This window comes from Molothrus ater, chromosome 11, assembly GCF_012460135.2.
Source record: "Molothrus ater isolate BHLD 08-10-18 breed brown headed cowbird chromosome 11, BPBGC_Mater_1.1, whole genome shotgun sequence".
NCBI lineage: Eukaryota > Metazoa > Chordata > Aves > Passeriformes > Icteridae > Molothrus > Molothrus ater.
Genome location: NC_050488.2, coordinates 4,202,042 through 4,216,354, shown reverse-complemented (window position 1 = coordinate 4,216,354; position 14,313 = coordinate 4,202,042). Strand labels below are relative to the sequence as shown.

Genomic DNA, 14,313 nt, shown 5'->3' with positions numbered 1-14,313 from the left:
GCTTATTTGGGTTTGACAAACTTGCTGTTATGAAAGGTGATCTGAAGGTTTTCTTTACCTAATGTGTACTTTAAATTCTCTTCAGTGTTCCTAAGATACTGTGGAGCATCTGATAATCTTTTCAGGATTGCTGGTCTGAAAAGAATACTGTGTCATTAGATCTCGTCAGGCTAAGGTATATATATATTTATGCCCAAGGAACTGTAATTGCAAAATTCAGTGTGTGGTGTTTGCTTTGGGTTTTTTTTCCCCCCTTTCCAATATTGCTATTACTGCCTTGCTGCAGCCAGTGGTATGCATTGGAATTAAGAATTCAGTTTAAGCTTTCTAGTGTGGTAGTGTGCTAAATTAAGGTGCCAGTTATGAGCAAAGAGGTTAATGGTCTTACATAAAGCTGGTCTTGAGGTTTTTTGCCACTGCAGAATCAAAAATAGCAATTAGGAGTTCATTTTTTTGTCCTAGTTGTGTATTTTTCTGTGGGGATCAATTATCTGCAGCAACTGACTTTCTAATCAAGGCTGTTTTTTCTGTTTTAAAAGCATCATAATTTAAAACTTGAGAACAGTATTAAAAATACCAGTTCACCACAAGCTGCTTACATTTGTCTTTCAGTTAGTGGTCTCTTGGAAAGCTATAGATCATCCTTATTTTATCAGAACTGCCTAAGGAATGTAATTTTAGCTCCTTTGTGTTTATGGCTTTTGCAGTTATTCTTCATGGGTTCAGTTCCTTGTGGCTTTTGTGTGTCTGTGGTTAACCCTGTAGCTTCTCTGTACAGTTACTGGTTAAAACTCTTTAACTCTTGGCTGTACTTTGCTATTGCATTGTGTAGTCTGAAACAGCCAAAACCATGGAGTGTTCTTACAGATGCATCTGAGATCTGTTGTGTTAGGCAATACTTTTTTTTCCTTCTGAGAATACTTTGCCATTTGTCCCAAATGGGAACTGTGTCCATTAGATTTGGCTTGTATGTGTGTCTAATCTCATCCTAAATCTCCATTCATAGAGATGCTGGAAGTCTGTTCCTTCCTGTTGAGGTTTCCCTTCATGTCTAGCCCCACTCTTTTTTTTTTCTCTCATTGTGGAATTCATAATGCATTGTAACTTTAATTACCTTATGAATAAAAAAATGTATATGGTCACCTCTATAGCAGCATGGATTGCTTTACATCTGTGCACTGTTAAGTGGCAAGAGGAAGAATTCCTGGTTACGTTGTCTCGGCAAGACTCAGGATTTGCTTTGTAGACTCCATTCAGAAGTGTCCAAATGGTGTCTTGTTGGAAGGTGAAAAAAACCCCAAAAGAACAGGGAGAAAGTTGTCCTCAAATTCTTGGTGTCTGATGTCTGTGAAAAAGAAGGATTTATGTAACTGAATGTGCTGCATTCTGCTCCTTGGCTCTCCCTCTGAGTGCCAGCATGTTCTTGCAGGGCACTGCTGCTCTCACTTCCTGACAGCCCACCTGGGCTTGGTGCCTGCTGAGGCTCTGCTTCGGTACCCGGGTGGAGGAGCTGTGAACTGCACTCACCACACTTGCCCTCGTTTTTTAGCATATGGTGATCTCTGCTTTTCAGTCTTTCCTTGATGAAATGTCTGCTTCCAGGGTAGTCAGCAGCCTGCATGTGCAGATAAGCTGAATTGGGGTTTGAGCAGGGAAGCACTAAGCAGATCTGCAGCTGGGTGTGTGACAGCACAAAGAAGAGTCTCCTCCAAACATCACTGACTGTGGCTTTCCCTACTTGCATTAGAGATTCCATTAGAAGTCTGCTCTTTGAGCAGTCATCTTATAAGTTTTTCTAATATCTCTCTGCTGATAGAAATGAGGACACAAGACATAGTGTTAATGTGTAATAGCAGTGGGCTGGTAGCTGAGCAGAAGTCTCCCAAGGGTAGGATTCATAATCCTCTTAAAGCAGAGGAGAATCAGAGGCTTTGGAAGGTCACCTTTTGCGGGGTGAGAAACATTCCCCGTGCAAAGCTCTGGTGCCTCTGTGATCAATTCCTCTCCCATTTTCATATTTCATCTCACAGCAGCAGAAAATATATCGAGATGAATCCTGCAAGAGTCTTGACCCCTGTAAAACTCCCACTACCTCAGGTTTGACTACCTGCCAAAAGACAGCTGTGTGTATATGGGTTGATTATCTTGTGTGACAGGGTTATGAAGTCTGACTGTATAGAGATAGTGGTCTGTTCCCCAGGAGACACTTTGATCTAAAGGGGACAGCCATGTGCCTCTACTTAGTGCTTTGCAGCTCCGCCACAGTTTTACCTTTGCCCTATTTTGTTGCACCTGTATTTTGCTTGTGTTGGAGAGTTGTGAGAAATTCAGATGTCTAAATGCAGTCCTAAGTAACAACTTTAGTAAATTTCCTTAATGTTTAAAAAGTCTGTAATACGTGTATTTGATATTTAAAGTATAGTACTTTCAGTGTTAGTGCCTGTCAGAAGCCAGAAATTTATTAACTTCTTGCTTGTGATTTATGATATTTTAGTGATGTGTTGGGACAGAGTTACAGCATTTGCTCATGAACTTAGTATTTTCTTTTAAAGACCTACTTTTTTTGCAAGATTGTCCAAATACAATGGAAAACTTGCTGCTTTTTCAAGCAGCAGCCACAACTTAATCTCTGAACTTTGGAGGAGTGAATTCTGCATGGCAGTGGCCCAGACTGTTCTGTGTGCTTTCCTACACATGGCAGCAAGATGGCAACTAAAAACTGAATTTTCTGCATCTCTGAAGCAAAGCTGGGCCTTCCAGGAATCCCTGATTTGATGGATGAAGTGTCCAGAGTTAGGTGTTCCAAGCCAGTGGTGAGAGCTTGCTACAGCAGATGTTGAACATGAGGAAATGGGTGTGAGGCTCAAGTCATGGAACATACCTTAGTGGAATTCTGCTGAGGACACCCTAGGATGTCCCTGTCACTGAGGAATTGCTGTGCACGGCCAAGGGTGATGTGTCTGCTCCCCAGCAGTTGAGGGGTACATACACAGACACAGCTTTTTGGACCTGTGTTGGCACAAGAGCCCTTTCGTGGTGGGGCAGGGGACGAATGACTCGTTCCAGCTTCGTGTCACCTTCAGTGTTGTTGCAACTCCATTGCTTCACAGGAGCTGCTGCAGTGGTTTCCTCACAGAGGCCTTTAGATGGATCAACTCTTCCTAAAAAGCTTCGTTGTGCAGAAGTGGTCAGCTTTCTGAAGTGACTTTCTTAATAGTTTAACCAAGGTAAAGAGAACCTTGGATGTAACCCAGGCAGCAGTTTCTAAGAATTCTTTGTTGTTTGTATAATGTTGTTGTCACTGTTCCCCCTGGCTTTGCTCCCCAGTACTGCTTGTGCATGCTGCTGCTGTTTGTCATGCCCTATTTAATCACAACAGGCTTTCCTCACTCTCCTCTATATATTTTAGCAGCTCTTTTGCTCTGAAAATAATGCTGGTATCAAATAAATTAAAGATTTATTTTTGAGGAAATAGGACGTTTTAAATATTAATGGTGTGTTGTGGAAGATGAAAACATAAAGAATTAGATTGCAGATTTTTTAATGTACTGTTTAAATCTTTTGAACCAAAGTGGTTTTGTATAACTATTAGGTAGTTATGTTGTGATATTTTATCTATGTTGAGTAAGAGAGCAGCTTCACAGTTGCTTGGAGATGGAGTTTTGCTATGCCTTGGTTCCCACTTTCTCCCATGTTTTGATGCTGGGGGAATTGTTGGCCAGATGTATTAGGGACCTGATCCAACTGAAAACTGAAGGCTTTTTGTTTTGTTTTCTATATTGCTGCTTTGTTTTCCTACCAGATTGGGTACTTATTATGGCTGTTTGCAGGGGTGCTGATGCTGGTGTAAAGAAGATGTCAGGAGAGGTGAAAAAGTCAAATGATGTTTCTGCTGCAAGTGACAACTCACGTCTCTTTAAAGTCAGGGGGGTGAGACTGTTCTCTGAGCGTGTGTTTGCAGGGCAGCTGGGGCTGAATGGAATTGGCCCTGCTCCTCTTGTGCCTGCCCTTGCCCTGCTCAATGATTGTCCCCTTTTACTTTCGTTGGGCACTGGCAGTAAACCAGTTCAGGAAGCCACATTGGCAAAAACAACTTTTCTTTTTTTCCGGGTTAACTTGTTTGCCAGGCTGGTTTCTGAGCAGGATCAGTGAGTGCCAGTGCTGACTCAGGAGAGAGGATGGGTTTGAAGAATGCTGACTTAGATTTACTTAAGATGTCATGAAACTATAGCCTGAGATGCATGCTAAGTAACAAAGGGTAAGGTTTGCCAGTTAGCAATTTTTTCAGTTCTGTGTCTTCATGGATTGATGTGGTGACATCTACAAAAAAGGCTGCTGAACAGCTTAGAGACTAATTTTTTTGTCTTCTAGAGCAGACACAACAGAAACTGTAGAAAGCTGATTTCCTGAAGCTATTTCATTAATGTGCCTCCTGTCTTATGCTAGAATATGGTTATTCAGTTTTTTGTGCCTGATTTTCAATGAGAAGGCCTCTCACAATGGTGTGTGTCTGATGCAGGTACCTGTCGCCAGCTGAAAGCAGAGATCCCAGTAGGTTCCCAGGTAACCATCAAAAAAGGAGGTATTTTCAGTTGCTTTTGTCTCAAACAGTATTTGAGCTGGTAATTTGGGAAAACTTCAGTCTGTTTCTCATAATTGTTTCTAAAGTGCGCTAGCATGGCATCATTGCTTGGTGCTTATTCTGATTGTCAGTATTTCTGTTTGTATTTCCATGTTCAAATAAAAATTCAGCTGCAATTTGAAGAGTTGCCAAAACTGAATATAGGCTCCCCTGTTCACTCTTTGAATGTCACAGTCTTCAAATTAGTGGGAATCTGCACATCACGTAGGCTTGTGTTTCTTGAATGGAAGATCACCAAGATAGTTAGTGGTTATGCAATTTCTGGGAGAGTTTTGTTTCAGAACTTGCCCCAAAGCTGTTCATTCTCATTAATGACTTGGTTAGTCATGTTTTTATGTTTATTTCAGCGTGCAGGCTGCAAAAATGACATATAATTTTGGACAAGCAACAGCTTGAGGGAGCTCAGTAGCCATGCCTTAGCTGTAGGGTAGACATCAGTGTGACCTCATTTTGTCTCACTGGAGAGACCCTCCATGGTTGCAAGCAGTGGCAGTCAAGTCCCCTCTGTGTTGTTTGGTCGGAGATCCTGTTCTACAGCAGCCATGCAATGAGGTGAGCTGGGAATGCAAACGTTGGCTTGAGGCACGAGGATAACCATCAGCAATTCAGGCACCTTGTGCTGATACAACTGTTTGTACAGCTGCACAATAGATTGGGGATCTGACCTGGTTGAAAAGTAATCCTTAAAAAAAACAAAACAAAGTGCTGGTTTATTTTTAACTGTGATCACTTCCCTAGTTTGGTTCATGGTGAGGCTGCAAACAGTTGTACCATTGCAGCAGAGTTGAGTGGGAGGGTGCTGTTAATGCTGTTCCAGATGTCAAAGGATTGCCTGTGCAACCATGGTCTGAAGAAATAACTGAAGGAGGAGTTAGAAACTGACTTCAATCAGTACCAGAAGGAATCTCAACATAATATTGGGTGTTTTTTTAAAGCCAGGCATTTGGATGGCATTGGTTCCATTGTGGAGGATCACATTATAGAGTAACCAACACAAGCAAGCTTTTTTCAACCCAAAAACTTCCCTGTTTTACCAGCCTACAGAGAACATGGTGGATGAATGAAGTATCAGTGTGCATTTTTTTCTTGTGCAGACCAAACTTTTGATGTGTTTTCACTGTCATTTCCCTGTCAGAGCTGGAGGCCTAAGTGTTCACCTGGGTTTTCTTCCTTAATTCACTGGTTTTGCACATTCTGAAAGCAGGGAAAAAAGAGATTAATTTTTTTTTCTTGACTTTCATCTTCAAATAGCAAAAAAAACCCAAACTATAAAATGTCTTCTGTGTTTTCCTTTATCTTCCCTTATTTTTTTCTAAGATTGTGCTGGGCAAAGAGCCAGAGAACACACCTTTTTTCTCTTTTTTTGTTGCTCATCTAAGGTCTGAAACAGTGTGTGCTCTCGCTGTTGAGTTGAGGGAGTTGACTGTTTTTCCTGTTGCAGAATCCTCACTTTGGCACCTGTGCTTTGCTTGCTCTGGGTGACAAGTGTAAGGTGCAGCACATTGATTGTTCCTTTCAGTTCCTGTCAGCCACCCTCTGAAGCCTGAAAAAACTGCTCTTATTGCTGCTCAGGTACTTCCTTTTCCTGGGATTTTGGTGCTTTTGCTGTAAGTTTCGTCATTTCCTCTCTACAGAAGCTGGAAGGATCTTGTCCCATCTTTCCACCTGCTTTCCAGGTGTCTGTACTAGCTAGGAGTCTGAAGGACACAAGGCTGAGGTGCACAACCATTTCTCCTTGTCCTGTCCATGTGCAGGTGGGAGTGGGAGCTCAGGCTCCAGAGGTGTTTGCACGTGTGGGTGATGACAGCACCTTTCAGCTCAGAGGCCAGCAGTTACTCTGTAGGAGATCAGGCCAAATGGTTTTCCTTGGCTCTGGCCTGATGCCTTCAAGGTCTTCTGGGGCATTTAAGAGAGGAGATGAGGTGAGAACTTAGGAGGCGCCAGTTGTTCTCTTCACCCCTGTTGTAATACAAACCTGAGACCTGCTTGCCTGACTGCAGTGGATTCTCCTCGGTGTGGTGGGGCAGCTCCCCAGTGCTGAGCAGCCCTTCCTTGTGCCACCCATCTGACTGAGCTGTGTCCATGCTCCCACAAAATCTCACACCTCCCTTTTCCTGCCAGCAGTGCTCACTGTGCAATGCACTTGTCCTCTGGTTCAGCACAGCCATCCCAGCTCTGACTCATTCTCTTGCTGTCAGCAGCTGTGCTGCATTCACCTGCTCCTCCCTCCTGCATTCTGATGCTGTTGAGATTGTAGAATTTGGTACCCACAGCTGACATGAAAGTGCAGTTTCTGAATGGACTCCTCCTCATGCTGCTCTCAGCGTAGTCATTCCATCATCTTCCTGCTGGGGAGGCATGTGGGTGGTTACTTGGATGACTGTGCAGGACTTTCTTAGGGTTGTGGCTGCCTTATTTAAGCCTCACAGTCAGGGAAGAGGCCAAGGTCTGTGGCTGAAGAGTAGGTATACTTTATTTTAGATGAAAATTTTAAACATAAGATTTTTTGAGACAGGAGGTAAAGTTGTTCCCTCTGCTTATTCAGTCTGTAAGTTGAATTACAAATTCTGAGTTAGTCTTTGAGCCAGGCTTCTTCAGTGGGAATGGCATGAGTCTTTTTCCTTTCTCCCTGTCATGCTGACAATGCAGGGACAATTTTCTGCCTGTTGATGAGTTTGAGTCCCTGCACTAATGCAAATTTTAAAAAAATGTCTTTTCTTGGTGGGTTAGGTTGATTCATTGTGGCTTTTAACTGTTGAAAATATGTTCCTTTCTAACTGTCTCTGACTATTGGATTGGAAAGCTGTGCTGAACAGCCAGCTTTTGCAATGGAATAATTTAAAGGTAACCTGTGGAGACTTCTTCCTCTTTGTAAATGATGTGAAGCCAGAAATTAGCTCACAGAAAGCTGAGCAATGAGGCCTCACAAGCATTGATCTTCCCTAAGCCCTTCTCTAGAAAGCACGTGTCATAATCTCATTTCTCCTATAAAATGCAAAGCCGATATTGGATGACCCTGCTCTCTTAGGCACAGGCTTGGAAAAAAGTCTGGGCTGGTACTGATAAAGCAACCTTTTGTTGTACATATTCTGTCAGGTCTTGCTGCTGTGGAGACTCTCAGGCTTGGACTGCAGCCAGTGCTTTGGAACAGAGAGGGAAGGTGCCCTTTTCTACCAAGGCAGGGTGTATTTGTGGCAAGGTGCAGCAGGAGGATTCAGCAGCTCAGCTCCCTCTTGCTCATCCCCCCCACTTCCTACTGGAAAGGAAAGAGTGGTGATGACCAGACCAGGGCTGGCCCTTCTTGCAGCCTTTGCAGTGACACTGATAGCAGTGACAAGGACTGGCAGGTCCCTGTGCCCTCCTGCCAGTGTGGTGCATTTCTCCAATGAGGAAGGGGAAGCCTGGAGAAAAGAGCAGCAAGGGAATTAAATCATTATCCCTGTTACGTGCAGTCCTCCACTGCTCCCCAGCATGATCTTATCACAGTAGTGCCAGCTTGTCCAGCATCAGGCCAGACAGGAATACAAGCTGGAAGAGGCCATTTGAGCCCCAGCTTGGGTTACCCCTGTTCACAGACAGCTGCATGGCAGGTGTTCACAAAATGTTGCAGAGTACCTGCTCCATATGTTGCTGAATGTGACAGACCTTCCCTGTTAATGGCCTGTGTGCTAAGAGTTGGCTTAAAAAAAAAAAAAAAAAGATAAAAACACAGAGAGAGGCTACCACTGTAGCGTGCCAGTGTGAGAAAAGGGGTATTGTCTGTGTCCTGGGTCTGAATTCCTGACAAGGACTCCCAGTACCTCATCCCTCCTGGAAAGCTTGCCATGCTTTATGTGTAGGTGACAGCAGAAGGGCCTTTGCAATTCTTGCTAATGTGGCCTCTAAGAAGAAAAAGCCTTGTTTAAGCCCAGATCTGAGCACTGGTTTTAGTGAGTGGTTTCAGCCCAGCCAGAGTTAAAAGTACACGGCTCAGCCTCTCTTTCCTCAGAAAGAGCTGAAAAGGCTTGGCTTCCGCTCCTTTCTTAGGAAAAGAAGGGCAGAAAATTCTTGGTCTCGCAGGCTGCTGGCAGAAGTGCTGAAGCTTTGTGATCAGTGTGATAGAAGTATGGCACAAGTAGTCTGTTGTGGTTTAACCTCAGCTGGCAGCTCAGCCCCACACAGCCACTCACTCACTTCCTTTTTGGTGGGATGAGGGAGAGAATTGGAAGGATAAAAGTGACAAAACTCGTGGGTTGGGATAAAGGCAGTTTAACAGGTAAAGCAAAAACTGCAGGCACAAGGGAGGTAAAACAAGGAACTCATTCCCCACATCCCATGGGCAGGCAAGTGTTCAGGAAAGCAGGGATCCATCACAGTAGCAGTGACTTGGAAAAGAAGACCATCACTCCAGACATTCCCGCTTCCTTTTTCTTTCCCCAGCTGTGTATGCTACACTTGACACCATATGCTCTGGGGTATCCCTGGGGCCAGTTGGGGTGTTGTGTCTCAGCTTCTTGTGCACCCCAGGCTTCCTCACTGGTGGAGCAGTGTCAGAAGCAGAAAAAGCCTTGCTTCAGTTAGCCCTGCTCACTAATAACAAAAACATCTCTTATTATCAACATTGTTTTCAGCACAAATCCAAACCACAGCCCATACAAGTTATCAGGAAGAAAATTAACTCTCCCAGCTAAAACCTGCAGAGTCTTCCTTCAGATCTTTAGGAGCCAGAAACAAAGGCTATGTCTAAGGACTTGTACTATAAGCTTAATTTTATTTCCCTTTCCCTAGGTTCAGACAAGCTCTGTCTTAAGTAGATCAGGCTCTTTCCTTGTGAATAATTAGCAGTTGGTGCATATGTGCCCTGTTGATGAGGAAGAAGGAGGATTGGTGAAGGAAGCTCAGCTCATGGCACAGGGTGGAGCATGCATGGTAGTGGCTTTTGTCCTCTCCAAGCCCTTGTTCACTGCACTTCCTCCCTGTTGCCATTCTCCTCCTCAGCTGGCATTCTTGAGCAGCTTTTCCTAAGACTTCTGTTCCACTTTGGATGCATGTATGGAGATTGTGTTCCACTTCCTGGCCTCAATCTGACGAGCCACACTTGTCATGGTGAGAGCAGCCTGTCCACAAAGGAGTATTTGGTACTAGTTCAAGTGTTGGACAATATGCATGAGAAGGCTCAGGATTCAAAGCTCTGTGCTTAAGTAAGCTAGGAAAATTTGTAGCTTCCTGGATGTCACCAAGGCCAAATGTTTCTGGTTACCTCCTAAGTGTTGCTGCAGGTTCCTGGAGAGTTGTGTTCTCTGCCCAGGTCCCAGGGCTCATCTCCATTTACTGCTGACTAGACAGACATGTTTCAAACCTGCCTTTGTGCTGGGAAGTTGATCTCATAGCACAGTGGGAAACACTTTTTTTTTTACTTTCTTAGACTGGATTTTCTTCTCATACCTCATCCAATCCAGCATAAGTAGAAACAAATCTGCTTTTCAGCACAGATGCTTCTGCTTTTCTTTGCTACTGAGTCTAGCTCACCAGGAACCAATTGACCAAATGCTGTGCTCCTCTTGTTTGCTATACTGGTATTTTCTATTCTTGTGCTTCGCTCCTGAGTGCTCTGGGGCTGTTCAGGGAAAGTCCAGCTTGTGTCATGGTGACGTTGAGGTCTGTATTTATCCCTTGCCCGTGGCCTCTCTCCAGAGTCATCAGTGGCCATCTGCCTCAGCCCTGGTTACGGCAGGGCCTGGGGCTGGAGTCGGAGCGGCAGTGGGGGAACGCGGATGTGCAAGCTGCTGAGGGCAGTCAGTGTTCTTGCTGTGTGATTCATCACAATTTAAAGCATTTGTTCTCCTTTTTATTCAGGGAAGTAGCTTCACCGGTGAGTCGTGAAGCGTTGCCAGTGTTCCTGTGCAAGATGGCTTACAGAGAGCAGGGACATCAGCGTCGTGGGGTGCTCAGCAGTAATTCTCGCACCCATGGCACTGCAGCTCCCTGCCCTCAGTCTCGTCATGTGGTGACCTCCAAGGCTCATTTTTCTGTCTCCTTTAAGTGACACCCTCAGAGGAGACATTGCTGTTCTGTTCTGTGGTGCTGTGAACTGGCAGGAGCATCTCCTTGGCTCTGATGCTGGTCTGGTAAGACACCTGTGGTCTTCAGCCAGGGTTCAGTAATGTTTCAGAGATCTCTGGCTGGGTCTTCAAGAACACAGCACTGTTTCTACAAAGGGGTATATTCCCTGCTGGAGGGTGATGTTTGGTTGTGAGGACAGGGTTTACCCCACTTAATGGGTTAGGAAGAGCAGAGTTATCTTGGATGTCTTACTGAATTTTGTTTGGAAATGTGTTACTACAAGAAAACAGATCTTATTGCCAGGATGAGTTTAAACAGTGAGGTATGCAGATCAGACTTGGAGCAGATACACTGACAAAGAGATGTCTAGACGTAAATATTGTAGAGCAAATTCTGTTCCAGTGCATGAGTCTGTTACTGGGGAGGATAATGAAATATGGAGGGTTGTATGTCTGTGTAGTCACTGATAACTCTGCTCCTAAACCCAACCCCCCACCTTTCCTGAGTCCAGCTCAGTGGAGACTTTGTCTTTTTAAGGAGAGATCATTCTGTTGGAAGGGGGTGCTAAACTGGCCTGGGTGCTTCACTGCTGCTTGAGCTGCAGTGGTGGTGGTGGAATATACCAAAGGATCTGCCTAAATGAACTGGTCTCCCTCAAGCTGTTTCTGAGACTGTGCACTGTGTTTTGCAGTTTAATTGGAAGGACTTTGAATTTTATAAGCCAGCTAAAATAGTTGAACTCGTGCCTTTGTTTAACAGACAAAGGATGAGTAATATTTAGGACTTCAAATAGTTTTCTGCTTTATATTCGTTTGAAACTGCTGGGATTCTTCTCTCTTTGTTTGTGGATAGTGTCTATGTTTAGTAGTAACCCTTTACTTTGAGTTAGTTTGATGAAAAACACTAAGCTGTATCTGAGCTATAAAGTGTCTCTTTCTCAAGCCCTATGGAAATCTTCCTCTTTACGAATGCCTCCAAAATGCTGCTTGCCACAAAACATTTTTTTCTCACATTCACTTGAACATGGGAAAATACTGCCTGTATGACTGTTTCTCTTAGAGTGTGTAGATGCACATGTAGAGCAGTTGTATCTGGCTTTGGACTCTTTCCCCACCTGATGCCCAGCTCCTTCTCTTGTGTCACAGCCTCAGAATGTTTTGGTTTTATGGCTTTCACTTCCTCCCAGGCAGCCTGCACACCCACATTTTGTCATGTTGGGGTTTCTTGGGGGTGCTGGGGTACTTGGCTGTGAGCCCAGGACACTTGGTGGCCACAGCCATTTCCCAGCAGCCCTTGGATGACTGCAGTCCTGAGCATCATGTGCATGTCTCCTGAGTACAACAACTGTCACACAGATAAATCTTGTGTTTCTCTTTCCTGTGCAGTTTAAACTACAGGAAGGTGTGAAGTTTAGTTTGTCTTCTGTATTGTTTGGAACAGCTGAAAGCTCTGCTTTAGTCATTGGCAAAATAAAAGAAATTGAATCCAAGACAGAGCTGCATCGGGAAGGGAGACTTTAGTTTGTGAAAGATTTGTCTGGAATCTGTGAAATGCTGACCTCTTGCAGATGGTGGTACCTTGCTTGTTCTTGGATATTAACTATGTTAAACCCAACTAAAACATGTGAGTGTCTGCTGCTGAAATTTCTTCATGTTGATAAAGCAAATAAGAGGAAGGAGAGAAATCCCCAGCATGTTTTTGTTTGTGATTCAGCTTAGACTCTGAGTTTGGGAGACAGAGTTTGAGGGATGCCTTGAACAGACTTTGACATGAATTACTACAGAGAGGGACTATCTGTGTTGTGGGGTTTTCCCTTCCTATTTCCTGGCCCCTGCCTTAAAAGCCAGCTAAATATTCGCATTATTCCCCTTGCACTGAATGTGCTGGTGTGGTCATGTAACCACAAAAGGAAATGTTTTCTACGGGATCAGCGAGATGATTCAACTCAAATGTACGTACACTCATGCTATCCCAAAAACCCAGTGTGAGGGAGCAAGCAGGAATGAGCAGACAAGGAGAGAGAAGCATTGTCCTGCTGTGGGGAGTTTGGGTTGGATTGGGTTAAACGTGTTATGAAGTATCATCACCCCTCCTTTTGACTCTCTCGAGCTTCATCTCTGACATGGCCGAATTGGAGCGGGGGAGATAAGCTAGAGTTCATCAGAATTCCCCCGGCCTGGCAGTGCTGTGTAGCTGCAGAGACATCCCGTGGCCAGCTGAGGAACAGCCTGAGCCGTGTCCCTTGCTCAGGCCTCCAGGATCCCTCAGTTCTTAAATTACTGCCCTTGGCTGTCACTGTGTGAAGAAACTGGAAATTCGGTGCATTCGGAAACTGCAGTCACCACTTGGTTCTTGTACCAACATTTGGATAACTCATCGTTGTGAGGAAATCCTGTGACATTTTCCCCAGCAACCTCAGGGGCAGCTGTGATCTAAGCTGGAAAAAGGGCAAGTCATCTGAGAGACTCTGGGCAGCTTTACTTTTCCATCATCCTGTGGCTGTACTGGGCACTCTGCAAATACTAAAAGACCATCTGCTTCTCTAAAGCATTTGTAATCTCATTTGGACTTAGTGGTATATCTTGCTTACCTCTAGAGATCAGGGCCTTGTTGTGCATGTAGGTGCTGTGAAAGCATTAGAAAATTGTCCTGAAAGGCTGAGAGTAATAAAGGAGAGAATCTGAGCAGAATCCATTCAGTTCCAGCACGCAGAGTGACAGAATGACTGTCTTACTCTGCATCTTTAATGTCAGTGCCTGAAGAGAAGTGAGCACTAAGGGAGGAAACAGTGTGACAGTAGCAGGTGAAGAGGAATTATTTAGATGTTAAAAATGCAGAGGCATGAGGAGGGGATTTCAGATTCTGGAAGTGTTTGTACTGCCTGTGTCAGTCACCAATACTGATAGGCAGGTGTGGGCTATAGCTCACAGTCTGCTCCATTGCCTTACTAATAAAATGAACAGGGAAGGAAATAGTATTTTATGAAGATGGGAGGCTGAAAATAGCTGTATTTCCTCCTTTCCCTGTCTGCTGTCAATCCTATTGGAGGGAGGAGCTCTGGATGGGACCGCCTCTGAGTTACTGTGTGTTTACCTGTAGGATTAAAGAGGTGGTGAGGGGCGTGCTGGAACAAGCAGGATGTAAACAGAGAACAGAAGAAGATATGGATATAAATAAGTACCATAAACTTCTCCAAGCGAACAAGGAGTGAGTGTAAGTGGTCCTTTACTAACAGGAATCTCTTGCTTTTTCAGATCACTGCAGGGAAGCAAATTGCCAGTGCTGAGCTACCCCTCCCAGCCCATGTGGCTCTCCCCATGCTCCAGGAGTGCAACGGGTGCCCAACGCAATGTGTGTTTGTCAAACCATGGAAGTGGGCAAGTATGGCAAGAATGCCACTCGCTCTGGAGACCGGGGGGTCCTGCTGGAGCCTTTCATCCACCAGGTGGGCGGGCACAGCAGCATGATGCGCTATGACGACCACACTGTCTGCAAGCCCCTCATCACCCGGGAGCAGCGCTTCTACGAGTCCCTGCCCCCAGAAATGAAGGAGTTCACACCTGAGTACAAAGGTGAGGCCTCTTGCCATTCCAGAATGCAGTTACAGCCTTGAAGAACCTGCCCTTCCA

General features: G+C 44.7%; 1 protein-coding gene across 3 annotated transcripts in view; it reads left to right on the top strand.

Annotated features, from left to right (window-relative positions):
* IP6K1 (inositol hexakisphosphate kinase 1) overlaps window positions 1-14,313 on the top strand; it is a 36,997-nt gene that overhangs the window by 14,712 nt on the left and 7,972 nt on the right. For all 3 annotated transcript variants that reach the window (XM_036390927.2, XM_036390925.2, XM_036390926.2), the window contains one exon: window positions 13,939-14,256. In XM_036390927.2, coding sequence (XP_036246820.1) covers window positions 14,034-14,256 — 223 coding nt within the window. In that variant the 5' untranslated portion in view covers window positions 13,939-14,033. The remainder of the gene's footprint in view (window positions 1-13,938; window positions 14,257-14,313) is intronic.